This window comes from Chenopodium album, chromosome 22, assembly GCF_948465745.1.
Source record: "Chenopodium album chromosome 22, dcCheAlbu1.1, whole genome shotgun sequence".
Lineage (NCBI taxonomy): Eukaryota > Viridiplantae > Streptophyta > Magnoliopsida > Caryophyllales > Amaranthaceae > Chenopodium > Chenopodium album.
In genome coordinates, this window is record NC_137855.1 from 9550363 (window position 1) to 9568024 (window position 17662).

Below are 17662 nucleotides of genomic sequence, written 5' to 3' on the forward strand. Positions count from 1 at the left end.
TATATATTGGGCCATAAAAGGATTTTGTACGGGCTCAACTAAATATAACACCAGTCCCACATATTGGGCCTAAGATAGATTTTGTCAAAAACGAGTAAATATTTGTGTCGGTTTAGTTTAGAAAATCTTATCACATGTTAAAACTATCCATCAAGAAATCCAATATTTGTTTCTTGCAAATAAGAATTATAATTAGATACAAACTCTTATGTCTTAATTATTAAATTAGGAAACTGTCTAATTAACCAAAGCCTATATATACACACACCTAATAGCGCTCCTTTGTTTCACACACATCTACTCTTTCGAAAATCAGCTACTTCAATTCTCTTGCTCATCTCTTGACTGTGATATTTTTGTTTTAGAGGTAATGGATTCGACAAATATTTTGCTACGTATAATCTTCTTATTCAAATAATTCTTGCATTATATTATGGTGTACATGAAATTGCTAAATATTTACTTATAACTTTATGCGTAAAATCTTATACTTCTTTATACTCTGTATGATTTTTGATCCTTTCGAAGTATTTTTCAAAAACAATTCATTCATGTTTATTTGAGCCTGTTTTCTTTCTTTTCAATTAACCCAATGCAAGGTCCTTAGCTTTAATTAAATATTGTGTTGTTTCTTAATTTTCTTATATGGAGTATGCAATGTTCACAAGATAGATAGCTTTTAATTCTTTCAAAATTATACTCTATATTTAATTATTATGAATCGATATTTTCTTGTCTCAATAGCAGTGCAATGATCTTGAATAGCATGAATGTCCTAAATTGTAAGTAATTTGCAATAATCTTGAATGATATTTGGTTCTTTGTTTAGTAATAAAATTCGAAAGATAATGTATTGAAGGTAATAGTAGGCGAAGGCTTTTTCCAACAAAGTATTATTGTTGTTTAACTATTGTTCCTTGGTTCATATGATTAAATTTATTTTTGTAAGAAATTAAGATGTCACGGCTGTTACAAATTTAATATAATCCCTAGATTCCTTATATGCTTGTCAAGAGTTTAATTGTTGATGACTAGTACTAATTTAATAGTTTGGTGTAACGAAATAGTAGAGCTAGTATTTAAACTTTTTAGTACTATTTTTTTCAGGTATTTTATTCGACAATTTGATACAAAGATGATGATGATTATAGATGGTTCAATGATCAACAAATTTGTTGAAGACACTGAGGCTTTTTACAAATGCACCGATGAAAAGTTCAAGGAACTCGATGTCGATTGTGATGGACTTATCTCCCGCAATGATCTTCCCAAGGGAGGACTTGGACAGTGGGTTCTAGCAATAGATGATGAAGCTTATTCGGATGAAGACATTAAGGAAGATTACGACTTGATCTGTGAAAAATTCGAGGTCGATGGAAGTACTTCGATTGGTCTAGAGGCATTTCGTTTGATGGCAAAAGAGATGATGCTAGCATTGGTTCGAGGTATTGGTGACATGCCTATTGGTATGCTCCTTAATGAAGATAGCTTGATCTTCAAGGCTTGTGTTCATAGTAATTAGAACAGAAATAGTTTTTACAAACAATTAGAGAATTGTATGTAATTTTTTCTTTTTTTTTTTTTGATGGAAATACTTTCATTTGTTAATTCATGTTTTATATATATATATATATATATATATATATATATATATATATATATATATTATTAGGTAATTTGGAAAAAAAAAAAAAAAAAAAATTCCGTTGTTTGTTATTATTTGCAACATTGTGATGAAAATGGGCCGCGAAAGATGAGCTACCCCTAACAGGCTAAGATGTCATGTTATGCAGCCTAATGTTATACGAGTCATTTACCATATGGTCCATATCACAAGCAAGATAAAAATAGCTCGACAGTAGACAAACTAGGCCCTATCCTTCTGCACAAGCTTCGCACGAACCACACCACACCACTTAAGGCTCTGTTCTTTTCACTTTAAAAAAATAATATTAAATAAAAATAATTTCATTTTAGTAAAAATAAGTTTAGTTCAGTAAAATTAATTTCAATTTAGTAAAAATAAGTTCACTTCAGTAAAATTCAGTTTTCTTAAAGAAGATTATAATAGAAAATCAGTAAAAATAATTTCAGTTCAGTAAAAATAATTTCAGTTCAGTAAAAATAATTTTAGTTCAGTAAAATTAAGTTCAGTTCAGTAAAAATAATTTCAGTTCAGCAAAATTAAGGTGAATCAAACAGAGCCTTCCTCTAATAAAATGGCCTAAAGTTGGGAATCTATACTATATATTAAAAGACGTTCATAAATGATAAAATTGTGTATGTGCCACGTGTTTCCTTTCTTACACACGTATAGAGCCACATCATCATTCAACAGCCTTTAGTATCATGCCACATCATCATCCAACAATGCTAATTAAAAATGCATACAAAGAGATTTGAACCCCAAACCTCATTGAATGGAAACCAAATGCATTACCATCTAAGCTAGAATTAATTCATGCTTTATTAATCAAAATTTATATATAAATACATACATTTATTAGAATGTTGAATAAAAACCAAAAAAAATCCAAAATAAATTATTATTGTCATTGTATTCTAATTTACCCATGTTAAATAAATTAATAAGTTTTTTAAAGCTTCTAATATAAAAATGAAATTATTCAAAGTATCACCCGGGGCAAAGCCCGGGGTCAGACACTAGTTTGTGTTTAAACAAGTGTCACAAAGAACGCAAATGAAATTAAACTGAAAATCTTCACGACGTGAATGGAATCACTTTCCCAAAAATATAATTTTGACCCTATACTACAACCGGGTATCACAAAAATTTACTTCGAAGATACAACAAAGTTTCCATACTTTAATTTCTTAATTAATTAAATACACCACCTCATCATAATTAAATAATGATAAAATTAGTCTACATTCTCTAGTTAACTAACTACACTACTACACTGACTGGTAATATGAGTTAGGATTGAAAAATTCAAACCCAAAACCCAAAATTTGGAAAATTAGTGAACAAGATTATTTAGCAAAATAAAAAGAAAAGAAAATCACAATGATAGCGATGAAGAGGCCGGCAACAAGCTGAACAAATGCTTCCCTTTGATTTCTTCTCCGGAAATAGGCCTCCTGCTCCATCTCATCAAAAATAATAACCTTCTGGGAGTTAGTGTTGAAATAATCGGTGATTGTGTGCATATCACGTCGATTGACTTGCTCAGTAAAGATCACATAGAGCGGTTCAAGCCTATTCAGGTTGCTTAGATTCACCGTTCTCATAAACGTAGTCGCATCAGTATCAACACGCACAACGTTCGTCAACAAATGTGCCATTTTTGATTTTCTTCCGCCGCCTCAAACTGGCAACAACAAAAACCCAGCAATTCAATCTTTACACAAAAAACCCAACAAATCCCATCAAAATCAAAACCCTAAAAGATCCCCGAAACACAAAATTCGATTCGTAAACAAAAACACAAGAATCAATCAAAACAAAAGGTGGGTTTTTATTAGAGTTTGGTTTATCATATTTGTTAATATTGTATATTTGGAAAGTTTATCTTGTTTAGGAGTTTTAGGCAAGTTAGGTATTCTATTGTATTTGGTATATATTTGTGATTAATAGAATACAGAAGGCTAAGCCGTTTTCTCCAATATTCTCTCCACTCTAACATGGTATCAGGCCTCTCTAATTTCTAGAGATTTTTTCATCGATCTTGGTTAGTTCTTGTTTAATTCCGCAATTTCATTGTTTGTTTGAGAATATTAGGCTTCAATCTTATTTTGACAGCGGTGAGCGTGTTATGACAGCGGTGCATCTCATTAATCGCACTCCTACTCCGGTTTTGAAAGGTAAAACCCCTCATGAGCTTTTATTCGGTCAATTACCCTCGTATGATAGTTTAAGAGTATTTGGGTGTTTTGCTTATGCTGTGAATCGTCCTCGGATAAAGGATAAGTTTGATTCTCGTTCTCGAAAATGCATTTTTGTTGATTATCCTCATGGAAAAAAAGGTTGGCGTCTTTTTGATTTAGAGACGAATGAATTTTTTGTGAGTCGGGATGTACAATTTTTCGAAGACAAGTTCCCGTATCTTGAGTCACTTCCGGATGACCGGAGAGTGTTATGGGAATCATATTTTGCCCAACCTCCTATATGGGATGACGAAGAGGGCGATTTAAGGCCGTTTAATGTGCAAGGAGGGGGTGCGGATGCCGAGACAGCAAGCCCCGCAACCCAGCCGCGGCAGCAGGTGGCTGTCCGCAACCAGCCTGCGGAGCACGCTGCCCAGCAGAGCTCGCAGCCCCTAAAAACAGTGGAGTCCGCAGCCCAGCCGCGGGAAAACACTCCCAACCGCAGCCAGGCTGCGGACCAGCCTGCCCAGCAGCTTGGGAGGCTGCCTGACCCCCTGCAGCAGCCCTGCACGCACCAGCAGGCTGCTGCCCAGCCACGGCAGGTGGCTGCCAAGGAGGTGGTGGTGCCGGTGAGCTCCGGACAGCTTGTCGGCGGTGGTTCAAGCTCCGGCAATTTTTCCGGTGAAGATTCTTGTGATATTTCTCGCTCTGGAGTGGTTGTTGAGCGTGAAATAATGGATAAAAATGTTTTTATTAACCCCGATTATTTGAGGGGGAGTTCGTCGGAAAATTTGGGTAAAGGTCATCGTGAGAAACGTCCTCCTTCGTGGCATCGGAATTATGTTACTCACACCATCGTCACTGAAAATATAGACCCATCTACATCAACTATCGACCCTCCTCAATCACATTCCTCAGGTAAACCTTTCCCTATAGCTTGTCATGTTGAATATAATCGTTTTTCTAACAGACACAGGTGTTTTCTGGCGACGATCCCTAAGGGAAAGGAACCGTCTTCGTTCAAAGAGGCGGTTAAAGACGTCGGTTGGCGTAAGGCTATGCAAGATGAGATTGATGCTCTAGAACGCAATGGCACATGGACCATTGTGGATCTTCCTCCAGGCAAGAGGGCCATTGGTTGTGGTTGGGTGTACAAAATCAAGTACACAGACAAGTCAAAGGTCGAACGTCTCAAGGCTCGTTTGGTTGTTCGTGGCAACCGTCAGGTTGAAGGTGTTGATTATAATGAGACGTTTGCTCCAGTTGCAAAGATGACTACGGTACGTGTTTTGTTGTCTGTTGCAGTTTCTTTGAATTGGGAGTTACATCAGATGGATGTTCATAATGCTTTTCTTCATGGTGATTTGGAAGAAGAAGTATATATGCAATTACCTCCAGGGTACGGTACTTCAACACCTGGCAAAGTTTGCAGGTTGGATAAATCTTTATACGGCTTGAAACAAGCCCCGAGACAGTGGTTTGCAAAACTGTCAAGTGCTCTGCGAGGTTTTGGGTTTAAAAACTCATATGCTGATTACTCTCTATTTAGCTATGTACAGGGCAGTGTCTCTTTACATGTTCTTGTCTATGTCGATGATTTGATTATTGCAGGCAACTCTCTTGATGCCATTGTTCGTTTTAAAGCCTATTTGAGCAAATGATTCTATATGAAGGATTTGGGTTTGCTTAAGTATTTCTTAGGCATTGAGGTTGCCCGGAGTCCCGAGGGTATCTTTCTTTCACAACGAAAGTATGCTCTTGATATTTTGACTGAGGCAGGAATGTTGGGTTGCAAACCCATTGATACACCGATGGAGCAGAATCATCGTCTTGCACATGCTTCCGGTGAGCCGTTTGCTCAACCGGAACAGTATCGTCGTTTGGTTGGTCGTTTGGTTTATTTATCGGTCACTCGATCGGAGTTGAGTTATTCAGTGCATGTTTTGGCACAGTTTTTGAGTGTTCCACAGGTTTCTCATTGGGATGCGGCCATTCGTGTCTTGCGCTATCTTAAGGGTAGCCCGGGACAAGGTATTTTGTTGCGACCTACGACAGATTTACGTTTGACAGCGTTTTGTGATAGTGATTGGGCGGCATGCCCGTTGAGTCGGCGTTCCTTGTCAGGTTATTTTGTTTTCTTAGGTCGTTCCCCTATTTCGTGGAAGACTAAGAAACAACCCACTGTAGCCACATCCTCTTCTGAAGCCGAATACAGGTCTATGTCACTCACTTCTCGTGAGTTGAAGTGGTTGAAGATGTTGTTGTTCATTCTTGGTATTAAACATTCAAAGCCTATGCAGCTGTTTTGTGATAATCAGTCGGCTTTGCACATAGCCAAGAATCCGGTATTTCATGAGCGTACGAAGCATATAGAGGTAGATTGTCATTTTGTTCGTGATGAGTTGATAAACGGTAATATTTCTATACCTCATATGTTCCGACAGGTCATCAGTTGGCAGATATTCTCACCAAAGCTCTTGGACGTCAACAGTTTGGTTTTCTTTTACGCAAGTTGGGCATTCGTGATTTACATGCTCCAACTTGAGGGGGAGTATTAGAGTTTGGTTTATCATATTTGTTAATATTGTATATTTGGAAAGTTTATCTTGTTTAGGAGTTTTAGGCAAGTTAGGTATTCTATTGTATTTGGTATATATTTGTGATTAATAGAATACAGAAGGCTAAGCCGTTTTCTCCAATATTCTCTCCACTCTAACAGTTTTCATCGGAATAAAAAATTATTACCAGAAATATATAGCAAAGATGTCGTAAAATTGAATGAACTAGGGTAAACGATCGACGATTTGAGATTCCAAATTAAATAGATTGATGATCTTTGAATTCTTCTTGATCTTCTACTGGTAGGTGTGATGCTGCTTCGGAAACTCTGTAATTCAGAGAAAAGAGGAGAGAGAAAGTGGATAGAGAGAAGGGATGTTAGAGAGAGAAAGCTGGACACCTTAAAAATGGATTAGAGTTTTAGGCCGTCGTATTTATATGCAACTTTTTTTTATTGCTGACGTGGAAATTAGTAGTTTTATTATTTATATACTTTACCACCAATCGTCAATAGCTCACTATAAGATAAATGTTTATTTTATTTTTTAAATTTTTTAATTAATACTTGTACAATTTTTGTGTTTGTTCACTTGTATAAAATGCTCATGCTATCTGTTTCAAAAAAAAAAAATGCTCATGTTATATTATAGTAAAGGATGATGTTTATTTAACTTTAGCATTAATAATACTACCTCCGTTTCGTAGTATTAGACATTAGAATTTTGTTCATTATTAAAACATATTCTTGATTTATTTTATTGGTATTAAATAAATTATACTTCATATATCAGCGAATTGCAAGATATCCATTTAAAAGAAATAAACAAAAAATGTTGATGAATACATAATAACATTATATGTTCATTTTATACAGCTGAAATGTTCAGTTATATAATATTAGATGTACATTTTTTTTTGTTTTCAGTTTCATAGTCTCTTTATTTTACTTTTACAAGTTAAGAGATACACACTACACGTGTACAATATAAGAAATTAGATGAAAAAAATAATCGATTCAAGAGCGGTTTTATATTTTATGGGAAGTGAGAATAGTTGAATATGTAAATTTATGAGAAAGAAAGGGAGCGGTTATTATTGGGTAGTTATGATAATTTTTTTTTTTTTAAAAAAAACAATTCTTAGTTAATTTGAAACTTGAGAAGGGTAATTTGGGGATAGTGAAATTTATCACCCAAAAGGCCCTTTCACTTTATATATAGGATATTGTAAATGTTCATTGTTATATATTGCAATGTTCAAAAATAAATATTTAATGTTTTTCTAATAAATGTTCATTTGTGTTGCGTGACCCTAGCTAAAAAATTGTGCTCTATCATGCCTCGCCACATGAGAGCTCATTGGGCTTGAAGTGTGGATGTATAATGAGCCCCAGTGTCCCATCACACCCAGCTTTAAACCAACAATACTTTTTGTACAGCCCGTCTTGTGTGTGGCCACTTATAAAAGAATGAAATAACCCATATAACACTAACCGAGTAACTCCTGTAATACTAACTGAGTAACCCTTATAACACTATCCGAGTAACCCTATATCAATGACCAAGTAATCCCTATTACAATAACGAAGTAACCCATGTCACACGATATGACCAGACATATATAAGACTTTGTGCTTTTCGTATAATTTTTTTTGCCCATGTACAAGAACAAGACTCCACATTGACCAGCCTTATATTCTTATAACACTTGTGCTTGTTGTGTTTTATCATATTGGACCATAAGAGGATTTTGTACTTCGGCTCAACTTAATGTAGCACACTAGCACCACATTTTGGGCCCAAGATGGATATTGTCAAAAACGAGTAAAGTTGTTTGTGTCGGAGTATAATTTTTTTGACACAAACTCTTATCATCTTATGTCTTCAATCTTCATTACTGTATTAAATTAGGAAACTATCTAATTATCAAAAGCCTATATATATATAACACCTAATAGGCTAATAGTATGGTGCTCATATGTTTCATTGTTTCAATACTCCGTACATTGCAATCATCTTTCAAAGATCAGCTACTTCAATTCTCTTGCTCATCTCTTGACTGCGATAATTTTGTTTTAGAGGTAATAGACAAATATTTTGCTACATTTTTTTTTTTGTTTGAGGAAAATATTTTGCTACATATATCTTCTTATTTGAATCATTCTGACTCCCTCTGTCCATTTCTCTTATATAGACCTGGTCTACATTAATTAATTGTGAACTACAAATATTAAGGGCACTATGTCGTTCTATAAATAAAAAAATTCATTATGTTAACATAAAGGTTATTGTGTTAAGGAAAAAAAGTGTCATTATAAAAGTCATAAGAGGATTTTTTTTTAGTGAAAGTTCTAATATGCTGGTCAATACGAGACTTCTTTTATAAGAGTTTTAGGGTCTGTTCTCATTGACTGAATTGAACTGAAAGAGGATTGAAAGAATAAAGGGGAAGAGGAAGAAGAAGAAAGGGTGGTTAAAAAAATCCAAACTTCAGTACCTTTAATTATTTGTGTTAGGCCACTCCAAACTTTAACCATTCATCTGCAATAGCAAAATTATCTTGTATTTGTGTTTTTTCTTATAAAATAGTCTTTTCATCTCTTAAACTAAAAATAGAGAGTAACTTAAATCAAATGCCATCTTTTTCTTCAACATCTTCTTCATCTTATTTCAAAATTCCATCCTTCTCACAATCTTTTTCTTTGATTAAGTTTTAGCAGTCCCTTTATTAGTAGTGGGAGTATAAAACTTAAAATAAAGTAAATACTAGTCTAATAAACTAAGTAATAACTCGTGCATCAAACAGGTCAAGAGGCTAGTTGATTGTTAAGTACTTAAACGCTACAAAATTTAAAGAGCTTCTTCTAATATATCACACAAACTGAAAGGAAATGGGCCGCAAAAGATGAGCTTCCCCAAACATGCTAAGATGTCATGTTATATTGTTATGCAGCCTAATATTTGACAGTGATAGTCATCAACCCGTTGAGAGAATTGCATGTAAATATGAAGGAAATTGAACAAAATCTTGAAACAATTCTTACTAACTAAAACCACTTCAACTTTTCAATTTAAAAACCCAAATTCCATTTAAATCAATAGTTGTTCTAGGTATGATACAAAAATATAGACGAGAACACAAAAGTAAAAAAAAAAAACCCTAGAATAGGGAAAATTATTGATGGAGTAGATGATAAATTACCTAAAATAACAAAATTATTTAGAATGATTACACAAGAGAATTCCGAAAAAGGCGATCAAAGCTGTGGCGACCGCGGCGACGGAGCCACATATTATATCCTGATTTTCCTGAGAAAAGAATTGAATTTTCTTGTTGTTGAACGGATCCATCTCATAAAAAACAATAACATTCTCAAAGTTATTGTTAAAAAAATCAGTGATAGTTTGCATATCAGGTCGACTGACTTTCTTGGCAAATATGAGATGAATTGGTTCAACCCTATTCATGTTGTTTAGATTAACCCTTCTCATAAACGACATCGCATCCATATCAACACGCACAACGTTTGTGATAACCCCTCCCATTCTTTTTTCTTGTTTGTTTTTTTTTTTTTTAACGAAGGAGGGTTATTTTTCAAGGGCTGATTTTTTCATATATATGGATGAATGGATGAAAGAGAAGAGAATAATGGTAGTGGCAAACTAGGGTTACACGTAGTATCAAATTAAATAAAATTGCTTTCAAAAATAAATAAATAAATAAATAAAAGTACTGATAATAGTCTTCACAGTTCACACTATTTAAAATGATAAATATGTTGAGATATATGCTACGGTTATTAACTTATTATCATAATTTATTATTGATTTAATGTTATATTTGATTGATAGAATATGAAATATAAATTGTCTAAATTTGTCATGCAATGGTGGGAAAATGAAGGTTTTTTTTTTTTGGTGTTACACCCACTTCACCCTTTGGGCTAAGGCCCCGTTCGCTTCACTTTAATTTTGCTAAATTGAAATTATTTTTACTGAACTGAAATTACTTTTACTGAACTGAAATTATCTTTGCTGAACTGAATTTTTTTTTTTTTTTTTTTTTTTTTATAGATTTTCTATTATAATAGTTCCCTAAGAAAACTGAATTTTACTGAATTGAACTTATTTTTACTGAATTTGAAATTAATTTTACTGAACTGAACTTATTTTTACTGAATAGAAAATATTTTTATATAATATTATTTTTTTAAGGTGAAGAGAACGGGGCCTAATTCGAATTTGAGGAACAGTTCGATCTGGGTGGTTAGGTTTTAGTCCCCTCCCAAATATTGTTGCGAGAAATCGAACACGGGTCTTCCCTACTATTTGTAGTTCCAATCACCAATTGGTTACAAAAATGAAGTATTTGACATAATGAAATATGGAATGTCATGCTTAAATGCTTAATTGACATTCTAATATTTCAACTATATAGGAAGTTCTATATTAGCTTAATATAGAAACATAAAGATTAAAATTTATCATAGGAATAATTAATAAATAAATTTCTATAAAAAAACCATAGAAAGAAGAACTAAAAAAAAAAAAAGGAAAGGATGTGAGTTTTGACGAAAAAATCTATACCAATATACTTATTAGTGATTAATTGATTATATATTGTAATGTCTTATTTTTAGTCTTTAACTTTTGTGTATCTTAATTGTATGATTTGTATCCTTAAAGAAGATATTATGTTTAACACAAAACTAATTGTAGAAGATTGTATATTTTAAAAAATAATTTACAAAGATTATATTTTACAGTTATACTTTTCATATTAGTTGATTGAATGTCAAAATATATATATATATATATATATATATATATATATATATATATATATATATATATATATATATATATATATATATATATATATATATATATATATATAAAAAGATAAATATCATTGATTTATTTAATAATGAATTAATTTTACAAATAATTTCTTTAAATATATTTTCTATTAATTTTTTTTTTTAAAAAAAAAAAACTAAGGACACACTATAAAGTGACATGTGGTGTGTCTTTTAGTATTTAGTTATTAAATTGTTGAAAGAAAAACTCAGCCAAAACTTCAACCATACCCTATGGGAAAGCCTAAAATTAATTTATACTCGTATATTATATCACGCTCGTTCACATGAGAGTCCATTAGGTTTGAAGTGTGGATGTAACATGAGTTATATCATACCCAGTGTTTTAACCAACAATACTCTTCCTATAATTTCTCTCATGACAAGAACAAGACTCCAATGTCTTTCTACAAACATGAATGAACCAATATTATTGAGAACTATATAACACTAATCCGATAGGGATGTCTCTAAACAATTGTCAAGCTTCTTATAATAAACAACAATAAAAACTAATTTAATGTGCTACTAAACTCGGACTAATTTACAAAATAATCGAGTATTAATTTTTAAAACTCAAGCATGACTAGTACTCCAAGAATACTTGAGCTCGACTAAGGGCCTGTTCATATTTACTTAATTTCAGTTCAGTTCAGTTCAGCTCCAATCAGTTCAGTTCAGTTCAGTTCAGTTCAGCTCCTAATTTCTCTCTCTCATAAAATATTCATTTCACTTTAGTTCAGTTCAGCTCCAATCAGTTCAGTTCAGTTCAGCTCCAATTATTTCAGTTCAGTTCAGCTTAGTTCAGTAAATGTGAACATGCCCTAAATATAACACTACATTTTGGGCCTAAGATGGATTTGGTCAAAAACGAGTAATATTTGTGTCGATTTAGTTTAGAAAATCTTAGATTGTTAAATTAGGAAACTCTGTAATTAACAAAAACCTATATATACACACCTAATAGTGCTCGTATTGTTTCAATACACATCTACTCTTTCAAAATTCAGCTACTTCAATTCTCTTGCTCATCTCTTGATTGCGATAATTTTGTTTTTAGAGGTATGATCATTGATTCTTATGAAGTATTTTTCAAAAACAATTCGTTCACGTTTATTTGAGCTTGTTTTCTTTCTTTTCAATAAACAAGTTTAATTAAATATTGTGTTGTTTCTAATTTTTTTTTTACTTTCATATATGGAGTATGCAATGATCGCAAGATAGAAGGCTTTTAATTCTTTCAAAATTACCCAATTTTTAATTAATATGAATCGATATCTTCTTGACTCAATAGCATTGCAATGATCTTGTATGACATGAATGTACTAATTTGTAAGCAATTCACGGATAATATTATGAAGTAGTATTAATTGCTTTAAACTACTTTGTTATCTTTATGATGTAATATTGAAGAGTGTTCTTTATCAAAACCAAATTTTGTTACCACTGGATCTTTATTTATTAATTAAAATTCGAAAGATGATAATGTGTTGAAGTTTCTTTTTTTTAAAAAATATCATTATTGTTTTCTAATTATTGTTCCTTGGTTCATATGATTAAATTTATACTCCATAAGAAATTAAGATGTCAAGTCTTGTACAAATTTAATCTAGTCATTTGATTCTTTATATGCTTGTCAAGAGTTAATTGACTAGTACTTAAATATAGTTTGGTGCATGCAAATATGTAATGAAATAGTAGAGTAGAGCTAGTATTTAAACTTTTTTAATAATTTTTTTTTCAGGTATTATTCGACGATTTGGTACAAAGATGATGATGATTATAGATGGTTCAATGATTAACAAATTTGTTGAAGACACTGAGGCTTTTTACAAATGCACCGATGAAAAGTTCAAGGAACTCGATGTCAATTGTGATGGACTTATTTCCCGCAATGATCTTCCCAAGGGAGGACTTGGACAGTGGGTTCTAGCAATAGATGATGAAGCTTATTCGGACGAAGGCGTTAAAGAAGCTTACGATTGGATCTTCGAAAAATTCAAGGCCGATGGAAGTACTTGGATTGGTTTGAGACATTTCGTTTGATGGCAAAAGAGATGATGCTAGCATTGGTTCGAGGTATTGGTGACCTGCCTATTGGTATGCTCCTTTATGAAGATAGCTTGATCTTCAAGGCTTGTGTTCACAGTAATTAGAATAGAATTAGTTTTTACAAACTAAACAATTAGAGAAGAGTGTGTAATTCCTAAGTAATTTGTTGATTCATGTTTCATAATTTTGATTAATAGGAAATTTTGAAACAAATTTCTTTCCATTGTTATTATTATAGTTGTACCTTTTGATGAAATTAATATATATTCATTTAAAGATTTTATTTATTTATTTATTTATTTATTTTTTGTTATTAGGATATTCATTTAAAGTTGAAATTACCATAATTATTTATTCAAAAAAAAAAAGAAATTACCATAATTATTAGTATGTTCATCCATCATCAGAACGAATGCTCATGTAATTAACTTTATAATTCCTTTGATTAATACGTCATAGTTAGTTGGGTTACTTGGTAATATGTTTGGAACTAACATCTCTTCGGGTTACAACTCTTGTTGGTATTTTACTAGTTATGCAAGAAATAAAAAATTAGGGCATGTTCTGTTCAGCTGAATTTAATTCTGCTCAACTCCAATCTGTTCAGTTCAACTCCTAATTTCTTTTTTTCACAAATAATTCATTTTAGCTTTATTCAATTCAATTCAGTTCAATTAGTTCATTTCAACCCAATCTGTGCAGTTCAGTTGTTTTTAGTAAATCAGAGCAGACCCTTAATCCCAAAAAATTACGTATGTCAATTGTATGCATAAGCCTTCAAGTATTAAAAATTTACATCTAAGATCCAATTTGCATACTTGATTTTATTTTTCAATATTCAAAATCAAACAAAAAACAAATGTATGGTAGATTAAAACCACTCCAAATTATAGATATGTTTGACCCGGTACAGTCTTAGATAAATTATAAGAAGTTCAACGTACATGTCTTAAAATTCATAGGCTATATATACTCTAGTCCAATTTTGGAACGATAAACAACCATAACTTGGCCTACTAAATTTGATGATTACTCTTAAGACTGAAGGGCCGTTTGGTTGGGGTTAATCATCAAAGGGAATGGGAATCAACTGCCCCCATTCCCTTTGTTGTTGTTTGTTAAGCACTATCTTTCATTACCTTTACCCTCTTCACTCTCCCAAATCCTTCTAACTTCATTCCCCACCCCCTAGACTTTTCCATTCCCATTTCCTAGCCACTAATAACCACCATCCCACCTACCCAAATCACCGGAACCCCGCACCACGGCCAGTACGTCACCCCACCCCTCGCTGCGTCTCCCCCACCCCTCGCTGCACCTCCCTTCCTCTTGCCGGCAAACCACGCACTCCCGAAACCCTATCCCCTTCCCCGTAAAAACCTAAAAAAAGCCTTCTCTCTCACTGTAAAATGGTTTTCCGGCCCTCCACCACCGTCAAAACCTAGGCGCTAGGGTTTCGAGGGTGGAGGAAGGTCGGGCGACGAGTTTTAAGAGTTTTCGGGGCTAATTTATAGGGTTTTCGGGGCTAGGGATGTTTTCGAGGGAGGGGAGAGATGTGGGTGGGTCGACGAGGGGCGGAGGAGGGCTGACGAAGGGTGGCGAATGGTTGGGAAGGTCCGACGGTTTGACAAGGAGGGGAAGGGGTTTTTAGGGTTTTTCGCGGGTGGGTCAATGTTTTCAGGGGAGGGGGAGTGCTTTCCGGGGAGAGAGGATGGGCGGCGGAGGGTGGGGAATGTGCGGCGAGGGCCGGCGAGTGAGGCTAAATGATGGTTGGGTGATGGGGTGGCTGGAAAAGGTTTCAAAGTGAAGAAAATAGGTGGTTTTATGGTTGTGGTGTATTGGTTTGACTTGCGGTTTGTTTCCTTGTGCTTTTTTTGTAAAACAAACAACATTGTACTTGGAATGATTTTGCTTTCCATTCTCCTTCTTTCCCTTTGTTCATTCTATTCCGTTTACTCTCTTCGAACCAAACTGCCCCTGAGGTATATTGTCAAATTAGGGCATCAATTTTTTGCATAGGTATTAAATACATCAATATATGACTTCACTGCAAAGTGGCTGCTTTTAGTCATTGGGCTTTAGAAGGATTTCATATGCGAGCTGGACTAAGTATAGCACCACGTTTTGGGCCTATGAGGGTTCCTTTTTTTTTTAACAGACTTTCTCGTTTTAGTTATGCATTTGATGATTTGATCTAGACACATATTTCCAGTCGTTATGGATAGTTTTTGTTATACTCCCTCCGTCTCATAATATAATGTATCTTTTTCTTTTTTTTTGTAAACCAAAATACAATGCTTATTTCTAGTTAAAGGTTGTAATTTTCAACATTATTACCCTCTTGTTGATCAGTTGTCGTCTTTTTTTCTTTTCTTTTTTGCACTTTTAACATCAACTACTTTTTTCTTTCGCTCTATCTCTCTCTAACTCCACATGCACATATGTACAACTAATCATTAGATTTAAATATTTTTTCATTCCGCATAAAAACCCAAAAAGACATTGTATTATGAGACGTATAGAGTATTTATTTGGCAATTGAAAAGCAAAGTCCAAAAACAACTAAAATTTAACGAGTAGATATTTTCACAAAGAACAAGCCCAGCCCAATAAAATATACTGACTTTATCAAACCCTAAACTTAGATTAACTCCTCACCTACTTATAAAGCCATACACGTCCATAATTCATACCTAACATTTTAACCCTAACTAAACCATTTATTTAAACACCCTTTTTTTTATAATACACTTTTAAATATATAACATTCTCTGTTTTTATAGTCAAACAGCTTCAAATATCAAACCAAAAAATCCTCTGTTTTTATATTTCAAAAAGTCAATAAAAATGATGTTGATGATAGATGGACCGATGATAAATAAATTCATCGAAAACTCGGAAGAGTTCGATAAATTTGCAAGTGAAAATTTTATATTGATCGATGAGAAAAAAGAGGGAAAAACCACTGAATCAATTGCATTTGATGGAGAGGATGGTCAAGAAAATCGATACGGAGTTGCTAAAGATTTGGCGGGATATAAAGCGGAGTTGAAGGAAGCAATGAAGGCGGTGGCTCGTGGTATTGGGACTACGCCGGTGAATGTATTGATCGAAGAAGGTAGCTTCTTGATGAAGGTATTCGAACACGAGGTTGCTTGGATTAAAAAACAAAAAGAAGATGAAGAAAAAGCAAAAGAACAAGAACAAGAAAAAGAAAAAGAAAGAGAAATTAGTTTTGCTAAGAAAGTTGAAGTTATGGTACCTAATAAGAAGATTAAGAAGAAGAATAGTTTTGGTTTTTTGAGTTTTTGTGCTTGTTCTGGTAAACAATTTGTTGCAAATACTTAATTAGGATTGAATATATTTTTTATGCAAATGAATTGTTTATTTATTTTTGTTTCTTTGTTTAGTTTATGAATTATGATTTTATGATTTACTATCTTTTCTCTGATATTCGTTTTTATTTATTTAGATATAGGAAGTAGGGTTAATTGTTTTTACTTAAAGTTGATGTTAAAGTTGAAATTCTATTATTAAAATTGAATTGTGAAGAACATGATTTGAATTTTAAATTTAGTGTGAATAGTGGTGATGTATAATTGTATAGGGTTTAATTACAATTTTGACGCCAAAAATATAGGGCCAAATACTATTTTTGAGCCGGATTGAACTTGATAGGAAAGAAATAGAGGACTTGGTCAATGGGCTAGCCATGGTAGTTCAACATTTATATAAAATGTCAGTTCAAAAAAAGTGAGATTGTGAGAGAAAGTCATCTCCTATTTTTAAGGGTGAGAATATGTAAAATATCTAAAATGTTGATTAATTTTTGTGTTAAAGGTTCAAAAGATAAGTACAGAGTATATTATTTATCTGGTAATATTATTTACGAGTATCTCTAATTCTGGTAAGTACGGAGAATACCTTTTTTTTACTAAGAATTTACGAAAATATTTGTTTATAAACGGGTATACCCTATAAAATAATGCCAACGAAATAGGTTTATTTTTTGGATGTTCCGTCCAACCCGATTCACCTTTTAGCCATTGCTTGTGTACATATTAGTATATTACCAATAAAAAGAAGTGTCCAGCGAAAAAGGAATTTCTTCTATGGTGGTATTATCAATTTTTTTGTCCTCAAAAAGCATTGGAGAACGGACTAGCCTATAAAAAATGCAAGCTTATAAAATGAGGGTCTGTCATTGTTTTCCCTTTAATAAGGCATCTTTAATCTAATCTTGAACTAACTCAATATCTTTCATGGAAGGTATATGAAAGCTACGTATAGTCCATGTATTTTTCTGATGACAATAATGGCTCTTTATTAGTCACCAAGTTCTAATGATTGAGATCTTTTTTTTTT

General features: G+C 33.1%; 2 protein-coding genes across 2 annotated transcripts; both read left to right on the forward strand.

Moving 5' to 3' along the window:
• The first annotated feature begins 1135 nt into the window (after positions 1-1135).
• Positions 1136-1522, forward strand: LOC145603901 (uncharacterized). Its single transcript, XM_081659872.1, has one exon. It carries the CDS (start codon positions 1136-1138, stop codon positions 1520-1522), a length of 387 nt encoding a protein of 128 aa, XP_081515998.1.
• Positions 1523-13015: 11493 nt separating this feature from the next.
• LOC145603902 (uncharacterized) lies at positions 13016-13401 on the forward strand. The gene is made up of 2 exons (XM_081659873.1): positions 13016-13259; positions 13301-13401. The coding sequence occupies exons 1-2, from the start codon at positions 13016-13018 to the stop codon at positions 13399-13401; spliced, it is 345 nt and encodes a 114-aa protein (XP_081515999.1).
• The last annotated feature ends 4261 nt before the right edge of the window (positions 13402-17662 follow it).